General features: G+C 40.3%; 1 protein-coding gene across 2 annotated transcripts in view; it reads left to right on the forward strand.

Moving 5' to 3' along the window:
- MAGI2 (membrane associated guanylate kinase, WW and PDZ domain containing 2) overlaps positions 1-16315 on the forward strand; it is a 1290578-nt gene that overhangs the window by 1162136 nt on the left and 112127 nt on the right. For both annotated transcript variants that reach the window (XM_069462132.1, XM_069462133.1), the window contains one exon: positions 1897-2145. In XM_069462132.1, the coding sequence (XP_069318233.1) occupies positions 1897-2145 (249 nt within the window). The remainder of the gene's footprint in view (positions 1-1896; positions 2146-16315) is intronic.

Consider the following 16315-nt stretch of genomic DNA (forward strand, 5'->3'; position numbering starts at 1 on the left):
ATGACATTTAGTTACTGATTTGGTCCAATAACTCGGGGAGATTTTCAATTTAATGTAGCAGCATAATAATTGTTTGTTTTTCTTCCCCCTATCTCTAATCACTTTATTTCCAACTTGTACAAGGACTGATAAAGGACATGTGCTTCACAAAGGCAATAACAACTTGTCTTTGGATGATGTTTTCCAGCAGGGAGGATACATTTTACAGGCAGAAGTTTTAAATTCTGGTTGAAAAGAGGGAAAGGCTTTGACATTGACATTCTGTTCTTTTATGACCTCAGTACATTTCTTACAGATAAAAAGCATCCATTTTTTTTCTTTTATTAAAACCTGATTAATTAGATCTTAAAGAAAAATCAAATTTACTAAATAATAATAAATAGCAGCCCAGGTCTCATTCATTCTGTGATTACAAACAAGAAATGAATACATTTTTGTAAGGCCATTTCTTAATCTGAGTATGTGAATAAAGGCAACTCTTTCTGTAAGTATCAGTGTAACAAAACATCTCTTGTAGTCTTCTCTTCTTTCTCTCTGGCTTTTTCATTTCAAAATTGAATTGTGGCTTGTAAAGTGGAGAGCCCTCTTTGGAACTTTTGCTAATTATTTTTAACTTGCCATATGAGACAACTTCCACATTTCTAAATAGGAAACCATATGTAGAGACCCAAAAAGGAATCATTAATGCTGATTATTTTCCATGTTATTGTTCCTCTGTTCCATAAACATCTTTTGAATACACTAATCAAATTGTAAGATGGAGATGAAACAGTCTATTTCTAATTACAGTACTCTAGGTGCCTGCATCAGATCTTTTCATCAGAGTGCCAATACCTAGGTATTAAATTAAAATGACAAAATTCCTTCTGATTCTTTCTGATGGCAGATCAACTTTTATTTCAAAACCTGGTTTCTCTTGACTGCCAGCTTTCTATCATTTCTCAATGTAAATATGCCTGCTTTCTCATGAAAGTATTGGTTTGGATTATCTGGTTGATAATATAGTATATTTTGTAATACTACGGACTGTAAATGAACAGGACCTCCAACACCTCCTTAGAGATTAAAACTTGTAATTCCGTTGCCTGATATCATTATTAGCTTTGATCCTAGAGCAAGCAAACTACTTTTTTCAATGAAAACCTCAATTTATTTATTTGTTCCTTTAAACTACTTCATTAAGATATGGTTGATATACAAAAAGCTGTGCAAACTACTTTTAAGAGTGTATTTCCCACGAAGTGAATTAACACTTCTAGGCTAGCAGAATATCATAAAATAGAACTATAGCTCTTTAGAAAAATTTATGATAGGTTACTTTACACAGACATTTCCTGGGCTGTTAGCCCCACTTAAAATACATCCCCAGCAGCATTTCTCACAGCATGGCCTTGAAACTTGATCCGTATTCCTGTGCCCAGTCTTCCCTAGACCTACTGAAAAACCTTTCCATGGAGGAGGCCTGAAGATGTATATTTTCTACAAGTTCTTTAAGTGATTCTTATGTGCCATACAGTTTAGGATCCTGTCTCCTTGTTTTGTGATCATCTTCATTAAATAATTATTATACAGCTAAGAAGCTCATTATCTAAAACTTGGCATTGTCCCAGGAGTTTGTAATCTTCACAAGAAGAACATAAAAATAAGTAGCAGCATAAAGGAGGCTGATGAGGGGTTTAGTCTGTATTTGCTATGAAGGCTTAAACTGGGCCAAGACCTGGGGGCTCCATACCTAGGTTTGTAGCCTTTCAAATGCTCTGTGTATGTAGGGGAAAGAGCAGCCAGTCAACCAGGCTTGTAACAACGCCCGTGTCTAGGACAGTGCCTGGTACACAGGAGGCGTGCATTAAGACCCTTGTCAAATGATTGAGTGGCTGTGTATGGTATGCATTCCAGGGGAGCCCTGCCCAGAGAACGGGAGGAGTCCAGGCTCCGTATCGACCCACCACAGCTCTCCACGCAGTGACTACGCAACCTATACCAACAGCAACCACGCTGCCCCCAGCAGCAACGCCTCTCCTCCTGAAGGCTTTGCCTCCCACAGCCTGCAGACCAGTGACGTGGTCATTCACCGCAAAGAGAACGAAGGCTTTGGCTTTGTCATCATCAGCTCCCTGAACAGGCCTGAGTCTGGATCCACTATAAGTAAGTGTCTGATTTACCTGTGTTTGAACAAGGCGTCTTGTCTGTATTTATTCTGGTGGTCGGGATGCTGGACAAGTAAAGCAGAGGACTGTTGTAGACACACTGTGTAGCCTGAAAGTCACAGGCTGTGGGCACACGTAAGGCTTCCTTCACACTGACTAGCCAAACGTGGCTGACCTTTGGCTCAAGAAGAATGCAAGAACACAGCTAATGCCCCCCAATCCCTCAACCACTGTAAAAGCTCTTTGCTCATTTGTAAATGGGGAAGAAAACAAAACAGAGTGATGTAGTAGCATTGCTATGAAAGGAGGGGTGCTCCTTTTTATGGGCTGGTCAGAGAATGCTTCTCTAGGGAAGTAAAAATTTTGATTGAAAGCTGGTCAATAGAATGAAACCAGACATGCAAAGGATCTGGGGAAAATCAGTCCAGGCAGAAGTCTTAAGGTGGGAAGGAGGTCAGCCTTCAAGAAGTGGACAGGAGCCCAGTGTGGCCGTGGTATGGTGAGCAAGGGAGAGTGGCACGAGAACAAGACAGAGCCAGGCAGGAGCCAGACATGCAGGCTTCACAGGCTGTCAGCAAGCAGTCTCGGTTGTAGTCTAAGTCCGTGAGAACCACTGGAGGGTTTTAAGCAATGGACTGAAATCTGACTTATATTTTTAAAAGATGAGTCCAGCTGCTTGTGGAAATTGAAATCGGCAGGGAAGAAGGGGGAACAAGAGTGGGAGCACAAGACACAGTCAGGAGACCATTAAAACAGCCTTGTGGGTCCAGAGATACGGTGCGTTCCCCAGGGTAGGAGCAGTGGGTAAGGGGAGAAGCAGATGAATGCAACTTCTGAGGCTCCTTCAACGCTCAAGTTCTATGAGTCTGTACAACAGGTGACAGTCAGAGGCCGTATTTCTCTTCCAATAGGCCATCTTAGTAGACTCTCAGGCTTCTTTGGTTGTTTTTCTTTCTGCAACACTATTTCAGAACTGGTTCAGCAGCCTGCAAGCAGGAGAGAAGAAGGGACAGGAAAACTTGTGCATTTTCCATGTGGAAGTGATTTGGCCCAAAATGTTGCAGATAGAACCCCAAAATAAAAGAATGTTAAGAGAAAAATAAATAAATAATTGTATCCATGTTGTAGTCCTAAAATTCTTATAACTGTGGTAGTTTTCAGCGCATGGAGATAGGGGGAGAGTGAGTGTCGAACAATACTCAAGAAATTGAGAAGGAATGAGAACTTTATAAGATATAGGTAATGCTATCAAAAACCCACCAGAACTACATGGAGAGAATTGCCCCGTTTAGCTTTTGCTTGGAAAAATTCAAGAGTGAAAACTATAGAAGCGTTAAACCTCAGCGAATATGTGCAGAAGCCAAATTACATCCATCTGAAAGTACAATTTCATTTCTCTCTTTCTTCATAAGCGGAAGAAATAAATCAAATCTTTAAGCATAAACTAAAAGCAGAATTCTGTCAGTACGATGGATTCACCAAGATTAAAAGGACACAAGACTAAAGATTTTCATGAATTATATAAACAGCCTTCCAATAATTTACACTTGGGGAAAATGTTCACAGAGAGGTTTTGCAGTCTTTCAAATTGTTTATTGGGGCAGAATACCGAAAGGACTGGAATAAAAATAAGAAACTGTGCTTCCACAGTGAAAGTGTTAAGCATGCATTTAGAGTCTCAACTGTATTTGAAGTGTGACAGCTTTATTTCTAAATGTATAGGGGAATGTGTGTGTGGTGTGTGCAACATGCGTGCACTTACTATGTAAAGAAACCACAAATACTTTTTCTGTTGCAAATAAAATCTGTGCATAAGTAGATTTGGAAGAGAACAAGTGCAAATGTTTATAATTAATATGTGAATATTTCTTCCTACCAAGTGACATCAGACTGACTTCAAAAGGACAATTCTAACCACTTTCAAAATGGTATTACTTTACATCAACCTGAAGAGTGGAAATATGTCCTAGAGTTCATGATGCTTCGTAACTCCTTTTTTCACATATTTATTTCTTTTCAATTTAGGGAGTTCGAAACACAGATTGCCCCATGCTTTGTGGCAAAAGCAGCTATTACACTGATGGCACGTTGCATTTACAGTCTATAATTTGCAACATGCACCTAAAAGCTTCCTGGAGCTGCTGCTGCCTCATACTTAACATCTGTAATAATTTTGAACTCTGATTTTGAGGAGAAATGCTAAGTGCCTCATGAATGGAAAAGAGCCATCCTTGTGCCACAATGTCCATAGTCAAAACTGTCAAGGGTCCTGGGGCTCTGTGAGACCAAGAGGGTTATGCCATCAGGGGCTCAGGAATCACAGTCATTACCAGGGCTTGTGTCCTTTTTCTCTTCATATCTTACTTGAGTCCAAGGATCATTAATGTATTCACTGGGTTTTTTCATGGCTACTGAAGCTTTTTCTTGGTGAACGAAGTGCTGTTTGCGTTTGATGGTAGCACCATTACATTTAGGCGACGGTGGTGTGCTTCACCGCCTGGGTGCCACATGCTGCCTGGATTTGAAACCTGGCTTCACCTTTTACTATCCATGTGATCTTAAGGAAGTTACATAACCTCTTTGGGCCTCAGTTTCCTTGGTTGTAAAGAAAAGATCATTTTAATCCTTAGGTCATGGGGTTGTGATGAGAGTTAAATGAATTAATACCTGGAAGTGTTTAGAATAGCACTGGCTCAGAATAAGCACTAAATATGTCATTGCCGCTGTCTAGACCACCATCCCTGCTAGAAATATCTTTCCATTCCACCAGCTCACTCTTCTTGGATAGCACGGCGTTCACACTGGCTGTCAGTTCAGTTAGCCATTAGTCAGAGCCAACCACACCCCCAGGGCAGCTAAATCTGGACAGCAGATGAGCATATCTCTAAGGGCAACTCCCCTTGCCCTGCCTCTCCCCATGCGCTGACCTTCTGGAAGCACAGTCTTTCCCACCACCCCACCACCTGCTGCGTGGGTCAGCGGTGGGGGCCGCTAAAGCACTGGCGGCCAAGCCAGGCCAGCTGAGTGTGCCTTTGCTGAGGCTTTGAGCTGGAATGGCAAGTTCATCACTCCAGAATTCACAAGCCAATAAACTAGAAAAGCCATGTAAAACATCAAAATTTAGACTGGAAGCCAAGCCTTTTAGAATCTCCCTGCAAACATTATGACGCTATTGAATATTATCAGTGAAGAGGGAAGAGATGAAGAACTGAAATGTCAACTTCCCCTCCCTGGGGGTAGAGATACCTTCCACAGCTTCTTCAGCCACACAACAACTTTGCCAGGGGTGGGGGGGATTCAACTAATTGGGATATTGGAGAATGGGGTTCTGGGCTTATTTATTGCCTGGTATTTAGTAGTATTCTTTACCAAAGCCTCACATATTTGTTTTCAAAATATTATTTCCCCAAAAAATAAAAAGGGACTTGATATCAATCAAGGTAATGAAGGAACAAACTGCTTCCTTCCGAGGCCAGTGACTCAGAAGGCCAACCATTGCTTGGAAGTAGACAGGTCGTAGAAGCCTCCTATCTGTAATGCAGAAAAATCCTTCTTAATTTAAAGGTAGAATAAGAAAGCTTCCTGAGCATTTTTGTCCCATTATCCAAAGTCTCAAGTATTTTATTCAGAACTTGAAATTGGGCTCAAGGGAAAACAAAGTGGTTTCCAGACCAGAGCCTAGGGTAAGAATGAACTATAACAGGCAATTCCATTTCAAATTCTTAAAAATATTTGAACAAATATTTATATACAAGGTTATTCACTGCCATATTATTGATAAATATAGAAAATTAGAAATAATGCCAAAATGGGTAACTTTGGAATATTTGGGAAGTTCAAGGCATTTCCTGACATCGACTAACTGTTGTCCCTCTCACTGAGGTCTGTGTGCACAGGAGAAGACTCAGGTAGCCTTCTGACACTGCGTGGATCAGATGCTTGCTCTACAAATTGTGCCTGGGGCGTTGTGCAGTGGAGTTAATAGGCTGGTCCTCGGGTCTCCCCAGCTCAAGCCCTCAGTCCTGACATCAGGTTTTATTGCAAAGCTGTAACCTGTCCTTATAGGTGCTTCCTACCTCCTCACCAAGCCTGCTTTCCCACCAGAAGTTCCCAAGAAGATCTTTGATACAAGTGATGAAATAACTTAATTTCCACCTTCTCTATACTTTGTCAGAAAGATGTTGGAATATATGGGGTAGACATACACGGCAGCTTGGACGTCAGTATTGGAGACTGACAGCCTGTTGAGGGAATTTCTAAACTTAGATACAGGCCCATAACAAGCCGTCAGTTAGAACATACTCAGGATCGCAGCCGTAGCACCAATCTAAACAGTCAACAGTGGGGGAACAAATGTTTCATTCCTTCCTTCCTTCATTTTTGTTCTCCCAGTGGCGCTGATTTGATTGCCTGTCTCATCAGCTCTGTCTCTGAAGACCTTTGTTTCCATGTGTGTACTTTCCCCGGTACAGGTTGTTGGACTTTGGCTTGGTCATCCTTACTTGTTCCCCTAAGGCCACTGCGATCTGATGTTCAGGGAAGGAGTCGGTTATCTTTGACAAAATGCCCTGATGACTTCCCCAAAGTCCTCGTGATACCCATGGGCTGTGGAGTTTAAAAGTTATTCTAGAGATTCAAAATCTTAGCTACCAGGTCTTTTATGACATTTTAAATCATTGTCCCTAAAAAGGATGAAATAAAACTGAACTAGTGGTGAAGTTAGTATTTTTCTCACCAAAATTCACCTCACCAACCACACAGCCACTAAATAACATTGAATTTAGGGAAGGCGCGAAATAAAACAAAAAGCCAAGATCTCTTTACTCTTTCCCCAAAACAAGGAGATTTGAACTAAATGAAAAGAATATTGGACAGTGAGCCCAAGCCTCACACCAGCTTATCTACCAACTCCTGTGTCCCTTGAGCAAGTCACTTGGTCTTCTTGTGCCCCTTCCTTGTCTAAAATATAAGAGAAGATGGTCTGTACAGCTTCTTCCAGCTCTAAATTACATTCTCCCATAAATCAGCATGGAAAATAAGGTAGTAGATTAGTTTTGTTGGAGTTTGAATAGTCTTGAGTAAATTTGAGGCTTGGATCATAGTTTTCATTAGCTTAAGCTCTCATTTTAACTCTTGTTGCTTTCTTCTTTGATTATGTATTGAAAGTGGCTCCTAACACTTTGAATTCTTATGTTCATCTCAACCTCTGTCAAGAAATGATCTGAAACAAGCACTTAAAAACACTAAACCTGCTCCCCTTTTAAAGCAATTTAAGGCAGTTTTTTTCCTCCCTCTTTCACATCATAGCACACTTGTAAAATGACAACATTTGTTTAACACGCTGAGATAAAACAAATGAGGCTGCTGATGGCAAGAGGCAACTGCTGTCCCCTCCAGAAGGTTCTACCCCTTGCCCCCACCAAGATGCACCCAATCATCTTCAGCTGTCTTGGCTGCCTGCAACCTCTAGAACATTCTCCTTGTAATGGCACCATGGTTACAAAGCTCTGCCCTAAAGGGAAGCCTCTAAATAGCAACGAATAAGCACCTCATCTTATGTTTTGTTGGTTTGGGTTGTGGTGATGAATTTTCTTCAAAACTCTATATTGAGATTTGGTCATTGATCACCTTAAAAACAGATAATAGGTGCAACTGGTGCTGTTCCTGGTACCCTCTCTACGTCATTGTAAACTTTGACTCATCAACCTTCCATCCCCAAAAGTCATTGCATTGCTAGGAAGTTACTGAAAGCATACTCATGCAGTTGAGACATTCCTATTAATATTTCTCGTTGGTTTACAAAAGCTGGTTCCCTTTCAGAGTTCTTAATCAGCTTTGCAACATGTAATATTTCCTTATTCCTTAAATGAATCTCTGCTTTGGATTCCTTCAGCAACACAGTGCTTTTACTGTGGGCCTTTTTTTTTTTTTTTTTTTAAATTTCAGGATATTATGAGGATACACATGTTTTGGTAACATTTTATGTCTTTGCCTCACCCAAGTGAGGTTTAGAGGCATGCCCTTCCCCCTCTACAGTGCACACCGTGTCCATTAGTTGTGAGTTTACCCCCCCCCAACCCCCTAATCCCTGGAGAGTATTACTGCCGTGTGAGCACCACAGTGTTGATCAGTTAGTGCCAATTTGACGGCGAGTACATGTGGAGGCTATTCCTCCGATCTTGTGATACCTCACTGAGGATAATGGGCTCAAGCTCAATCCAGGAAAATATAAGAGGTGTTAGATCACTGTCGTTTCTTATAATTGAGTAATATACCATTGTATACACATACCAAATTTTAATAATCCACTCATGAATTGACGGGCACTTGGGTTGTTTCCACATCCTTGCAATAGTGAATTGTGCTGCCATAAACATTCGGGTGCAGATGTCTTTATTATAGAATGTCTTTTGCTCTTTGGGTAGATGCCTAATAGTGCTATTGCTGGATCAAATTGTATTCCTATTTTTAACTCTGAGGTATCTCCAAATTCTTTTCCACAGAGATCGCACCAATTTGCAGTCAGACCAGCAGTGTAAGAGTGTTCCCGTCTCTCCACATCCTTGCCAGCATTTGTTGTTTTGGGATTTTTTTATAGAGGCCAATCTCACTGGGGTTAGGTGATATCTCATTGTGGTTTTGATTTGCATTTCTCTAATGATTAGAGATGTTGAGCATTTTTTATATGTTTGCTAGTCATTATTCTGTCTTCTTTTGAAAAGTTTCTGTTCATTTCCTTTGCCCATTTATTGATGGGATTGTTTGATTTTTTCTTGTTGATTTTTTTAAGTTCTAGATAGATTCTTGTTATCAGCCCTTTATCAGATGTGTGGAGAGAAAATATTTTCTCCCATTCTGTAGGCTGTCTATTTGCTCTAATGGTAGTTTCCTTGGCTGTGCAAAAGCTTTTTAATTTCATCAGATCCCATTTATTTATTTTTGTTGATGCGTTGATTGCTTTGGGGGTCTTCCTCAAAAATTCTTTGCCTAGGCCGATGTCTGAAAGGGTCTTCCCAACATCTTCTAGAATTCTTAAGGTTTCATGCCTTAGGTTTAAGTCTGTTATCCATCTTGAATTGATTTTTGTGAGAGGTGAGAGGTGAGGATCAAGTTTCAATCTTCTGCATGTAGCTATCCAGTTTTCCCAGCACCATTTATTGAAAAGAGAATATTTTCCCCAGTGTATATTTTTGTCTGCTTTGTCAAAGATTAGATTACCATATGCGGATGGTTTCATTTCCGGATTCTCAGTCCTGTTAAAAAGGTCTATATCTGTATTTTTATGCCAGTACCATGCTGTTTTAGTTACTATAGCCTTGTAGTACAGCTTGAAGTCTGATAGACTGATACCTCCCAGTTTGTTCTTTTTGCTTAAGATTGCTTTGGCTATACGAGGTCTTCTCTGGTTCCACACAAAGCATAGAATTGTTTTTTCTAGATCTGTAAAGAATGATGATGGTACTTTGATAGGGATTGCATTAATTCTGTAGATCACTTTAGGTAGTATGGACATTTTAATGATATTGATTTTACCAATCCATGAGCAGGGTAGATTTTTGCATCTGTTTACATCTTATACAATTTCTTTTCTTAGTGTCTCGTAGTTCTCCCTGTATATGTCTCTCACATCTTTCATTAAAAATATTCCTAGATATTTAATTTTTTTTGAGACTATTGTAAAAGGTATTGCACTTTTGATTTGAAATTTGGCTTAACTGTTATTGGCATATATGAATGCCTCTGATTTGTGTGTATTGATTTTGTATCCTGAGACTTTACTAAATTCATTTATCAATTCTAGGAGTCTCTTGGTTGAGTCCTTGGGGCTTACTAGATATAATATCATATCACCGGCAAAGAGCGAGAGTTTAATCTCATTTGCCCTCATTTGGATGCCCTTAATACCCCTCTCTTGTCTTGCTCTAGCAAGGACTTCCAGCACTATGTTGAACAGAAGCGGAGATAGTGGGCAACCTTGTCTGGTTCTGGTTCTAAGTGGGAATCGTTTCAATTTTTCCCCATTCAATATGATATTGGCTGTGGGTTTGTCATAAATGTATTTGATAAATTTAAGGTATGACCTGTGTATGCCTATTTTGTTCAGAGTTTTTATCATGAAGATGCACTGGACTTTTTCAAATGCTTTTTCTGCATCTATTGAGAGAATCATATGGTCTTTGTTCTTGCTTTTATTTATGAGGTGAATTGCATTAATAAATAGATTTGCATATGTTGAACCAGCCTTGCATCCCTGGAATAAAAACCACTGGTCATGGTGAATTTTTTTTTTCATGTGCTGCTGAATTCGAGTTGCTAAAATTTTGTTGAGGATTTTTGCATCTATACTCTGGGCTTTGATTATGCTGGGAGCAGCTCACTTAGGAGCCACTATGGTACCACCCACACTGTTCATGTGAGTCCTTTAATAACAGAAGAAATAAGGGGGGTGGGGACCCTAGGTAAAATACCAATTCCCCACCCTACCCCCTGCAAATATCCGGCTTCTAAACATAAGTCATTGTCATCATCATAGAATAAGCAAGTATCTTCATACTCTTTGGGGAAACTTACATATATAAAAAAGATAAGATTGTGTTCATCGTCTGCACTGATGTGCATGTGTTCTAAATTATATAAGTCTTTTCACATTTATTGGTGTGACTTTGTGTTTCATGAGGTAGCCTAGAGTAGAAGTGGACTGCTATGGATGGAAAGTGCACCAAGACAGACGCCACTTTCTACATACAATCCAGTATTTCTATAACAAGTTCTTGACCCTGATACCCCTGATAAATATGTCTACGGGATAAAGTTCATCATGCCTCCATCACATTCGAGACCCTGGGTAATCTTGACACAGCTGCTTTGCACCAACAGCTCTTAAACGTTCCGTTCCATCCAAGCTGGGTTAGTTACCTACTCTGTCCCCGAGCCCATGTTTTTCCTAATGCCACTCGGAATGCCTTCTCTTATACGATCATAATTTTTGCCGAGGATTCTCCCAGGCACTGTGCTCAGAATCTTACATTGTATTTAATCTTCATAGCACCCCGATGAGGTAGAGACTCTTGCCCTAACAGTAAACATCTCTCACGATCAGCTCAAAAATCTGATCTCTTAAACTTTACCCGACCCCTCCTCCACCTCCCTCAAGTGTTTTCTGTAATTCCCACGCGGAAATTCTTGTCTGTAAACCCAACAATTGTTTACTGTTCCATGACTTCCCTTCTGTTATTATGTCTGTTATTGTATCTATTATTGTCATTTTACTTCTCATGTGTTTATATTTTTCTCCCCCGCACACACAAAAAAATTGTAAGTTCCTTAAGGGCAAGGAACAATGGCACTTTTTTGAATCCTTCTCAGTTCCTGGTAGGTGTTTTCAAGGATTTTCATGTAACTAGATTGATGAGATTCTCCTATAGTGATCAAGGACAGTCGTCATCAATAGTGAAACTGTGAATGTGCTCTTCCCTAACTCATCCTGCACGTGAACCTCGCGGTTCATCCCTCAAAGGCAGCAAGACGTATTTTTGAGAATGGGTGAAGCAGCAGAGGGTCACTTAGGGGAGGAATTGTGTGCAAGCTGGTCCTTGCCCAGCATGAGAAATTACACTATAATAAAGTGGCACTGCAGCAGTGTCCCAGAATACAGATTTCCCACCAGTTGTTCTCAGCCTGGGTAAATGATTGGGTAGCCAGCTCGGGGTCTGATGAAGTCCCAGATGAGAGAGCACTCTACGACGTCAGGGGCAGGGCAGCCGTCTGGTGCCTCTGGGTGGCCCCTCTAGGCACACACGTCTGGGTTTCAAAGTCCTTGTCCTCTAAAGGGCCAGGCAGTGGCCTCGGTGTACTCTGATTCACCTCATCCTGGCACCGACTCCTCCAGGAATCGTTATCCATCTGTGTGAGCACCGCCTTAGCGATAATTATATGGTCCTAAACGGAGAATTTGGATGGCGTCCCAAGCTCCTTAGAAAAAAGTATTACTTCACATTATTTATTCATTTCACAATCCTCATTAACAAAGCAACCCATTTCAGTTCCAAGTGAACAACTTCTCTATCGCATTACTTCTTTATAGGATCATACTCAGCTAAGACCAGGATGAATAGGACCTATTGATTCAATCCCATTCTTTCAATAGTGAACATGACTAGTTTTGTTCCCAAATTAAATCCTGGCTGCCTGGGTCCTACCAGTAAGCAAACAAATATTCTTTTTGCATCATACTCTTGAGTACTCTGATATCCAAACATTGAAGCATTTATTAACTAAAACAGACAAATGCAAACATTTCACTCTCCTAGCACTAAGAAATTTAAAGATCATTAAATTGTAAGTCTGCAGAGAACACCATCATTCTTATTTATTCTCAAGAAGAGGAGCAATACAATCTATCAAAAAAATCTGTGAGTGCTCACAGTGCATTTTTTAAAATTCTGGACTATATTTCTTATTATTTGAATGAAGCTCATAAATCATAAGTTTCTCCCACTGGGGAATCATTTTTCAGGAAAGTTTTTATTATTGTGTTCAAAGACTCTCCAGGCAGCAGCAGAAGGTAGATGTCTTCTTACCTTTAGCTATTCAGTTGTCTTGAAAGCTAATAAATGGGTGATCAGTGGCTGTTTCCTCTGGGTTTGTATCCTGCAGCTCCTTCTTATTTACTAAATAGTACAGGGGGAGAGCAACTAAGAAGAAATCCCAGGTCTCATGTATAGAATGATCTTCTACGAATGGAGTATTCCTGCCCATCACTCTCCTGTGGGGTTCGAACATATTCAGAGCCTGCAGGTCACTTTTGCCGAAGATACTTTTTCTTTATATTCTATTCCAGGCCTCATGTTGGATGAAATTCTCTGGAATTTTATTTTTTTTCTTTTTTCCCAATAATCAACCACATAAAAAAATATGTCAGGGAAGTGTCCTAATAAAGCTGATTCCACACATGGAATAATTTTAAAAGCATGTTGTTGCTAAGTGGGTACAGTATTGTCACTTATCACCATTGTCCAACTATGTTGAAAGGGGTATCTTTCTTATTTGGATTGGAATAAATACCATTTCTTTTTTTTTTTTTTTCTTTTTTTTTTGAGACAGAGTCTCACTTTGTTGCCCAGGCTAGAGTGAGTGCCGTGGCGTCAGCCTAGCTCACAGCAACCTCAAACTCCTGAGCTCAAGGGATCCTCCTGTCTCAGCCTCCCAAGTAGTTGGGACTACAGGCATGCACCACCATGCCCAGCTAATTTTTTCTATATATATATTTTTTAGCTGTCCATATAATTTCTCTGTATTTTTAGTAGAGATGGGGTCTCGCTCTTGCTCAGGCTGGTCTCGAACTCCTGAGCTCAAACGATCCGCCCACCTCGGCCTCCCAGAGTGCTAGGATTACAGGCGTGAGCCACCACGCCCGGCCTAAATACCATTTCTTTTTGACGCTCAACTTCCACCAAGGGCTTAGGGAGTACCTCTGCTGAAACTCCTTCCTACCACAACAAATCTGGTAAAAGGCCTTTTTATTTGTGCATTTGGCCATCAATAAACTTGCAATTTAAGCTGGATTTGTTCCCAGCCAAACTATTCTCAGCACTTGGTTGGAATCATTTCTAGAGATTAATCAGCCAGCCTTTTCTGGGTGATGAGTCAGATCACTAGGTATTCCTAAGGTTTTTACACTGCCAGAGAAAATTAACTAAATAGTAGAGTGTATCATCGGCATTTTTATTTTTCAATCTGATCTTTCCCAGATCTTATTTCTCTAACCCAGGCAAAGATTTGCTCCACAAAGATGCTCAGATGTTGGGTACCTGATGAATCCATCTGCTTCCGAGAGTGAAGTACCCAAAACCTTCTGTTCTAAGGCTATTTATCATAAAGATGTATATTTATGGATTCGTCATGAGAGGAAGGTCTTCCGCAAAGCAAGGAAGAGTGCATATCACAAAAGACTTTGCCCTTATGGTTTTCCAGCATAGAGCAGCTGACATTGTGTGAGATAGAAGAATATTTCAACTTAGAAATCTTCATTCAAGTTTTATTAGGCTTGTTAGATAAACAGCAAGATGAAAAATAGCAACATTCCTATAGGCATTTGACAAAATTGAAATAGAATAAAACCTGTGTGACAAATTGGCCACTGATATTGATGCCTTCTGGAGCTAAGTCACTCCCAGCTCCAATCAATGTGTATGATCACAAGCTTTAAAGCAGACTTCAAGGTACCTACATTCCTATCCTAGCTTAATTTATACACAACTATATCTGTCACTCTTGTGAGATGGAGGCAAGCTGTTACCCAAGCACACTTTCCAGATATAAAATGAATACATTAGGCCCTTCCTACTGCTACTGCTGGTACCTTCCTTGAGGTTCTAGATTAGCACTGTGCAGTAGAACTTTCTGCAATGATGGAAATGTTCTATTTTGTACTATACAACACTGTATCCACTAGCCACATGTGGTGTGGAGCATTTGAAATAAGGCCAGCATGACTGAGGAATTGAATTTTTAATTGTCTTTAATTTCAATTAATTTAAATGGCCACATTGGACTGCACAACTGTGTTGTACTTAGTAGCCTTTAAATTACCTGCCTGCTTCCAGCCTCATTGCCACTCTACCTATACTTCAGTCCACACTTTACACAACTACCATCGTACTCTTTCTAAAACAAATCTGATGATATCACTCATTAATAACTCTCATAATCCATTAGTGGCTTCTTGTTTGGCTATCAGATCAATGCCAAGTCCCGGGCATAGCCATTACGGCCCATCAGGCCTGTCCTTCCTTCTTTATCCCAGGGCTCACCGCTGTCTGTGCTCACTGCACTCCCACACCCTACAACACAGAACTTGCTGACCCACAGGGCTGTGCCTTTGCAAATCTCATCACCTGTGCCTGTGATGTCCCTCCATCCCCATTCTTGCCACCTGGGAAAGTCCTGTTTGTCTTTTATAACTCCGATTAGGCAGCATTTCCCATCTGAAAACTTCCCACGCCTTCTACTCTCCCCTGCCCACCTCCTCCGCCTTTCTCCTGCTCATTCCACCTCAGTTTCGGGGTGGGGGGAGGGAGGAAGGGTAGTTTTTCTTATATTGGATTTTTTTCTTTTTTACTTAGCTTTATTTATTTACATCCAAAACCTCTTTATCTCCTGCTTTTTCACTTTCCTCCCATTGTAAGCTTTAATTTCTATATATTAATAGTAAAATTTACCCTTTTTAGTCTATAGTCTGGACTTTTTTCCATATTTAGCTATAATTTATTTAATACTTACTATGTTCCAGGCATTGTGCTAGGATTTTTAGGTATGTTATATCTTTTTTTTTATTTCAGCATATTACGGGGGTACAAATGTGTAGGTTACATATATTGCCTTTGCCCCGCCTGAGTCAGAACTTAAAGTGTGTCCATGCCCCAGACGGTGCGCACTGCACCCATTAGGTGTGTATATTCCCATCCCTTCCTTCCTCCTCCCACCTGCCCAACAGCTGATGAATGTTACTACTATATGTGCACTTAAGTGTTGATCAATTAATACCAATTTGATGGTGAATACATACGGTGCTTGTTTTCCCATTCTTGTGATACTTCACTTAGTAGAATGGGCTCCAGCTCTATCCAGGATAATACAAGAGGTGCTAGATCACCATTGTTTTTTGTGGCTGAGTAGTATTCCATGGTATACATATACCACATTTTATTAATCCACTCATGGATTGGTGGGCACTTGGGTTTTTTCCACATCTTTGCAATTGTGAATTGTGGTGCTATAAACATTTGAATGCAGATGTCTTTTTTATAGAATGTCTTTTTTTCCTTTGGGTAGATGCCCAGTAATAGGATTGCTGGATCAAATGGTAGTTCTACTTTTAGCTCTTTGAGGTATCTCCATATTGCTTTCCATAGAGGTTGTATTAATTTGCAGTCCCACCAGCAGTGTATGAGTGTTCCTATCTCTTTGCATCCACACCAACACTTAACTGTTTTGGGACTTTTTGATAAAAGCCATTCTCACTTGAGTTGAGTGATATCTCATTGTGGTTTTGATTTGCATTTCCCTGATGATTAGAGATGTTAAGCATTTTTTCATAATTTTGTTGGCCATTAGTCTGCCTTCTTTTTGAAAAGTTTCTGTTCATGTCCTTTGCCCACTTTTTAATG

The sequence above is a fragment of the Eulemur rufifrons genome, chromosome 29 (assembly GCF_041146395.1).
Source record: "Eulemur rufifrons isolate Redbay chromosome 29, OSU_ERuf_1, whole genome shotgun sequence".
In the NCBI taxonomy this organism is placed as follows: domain Eukaryota; kingdom Metazoa; phylum Chordata; class Mammalia; order Primates; family Lemuridae; genus Eulemur; species Eulemur rufifrons.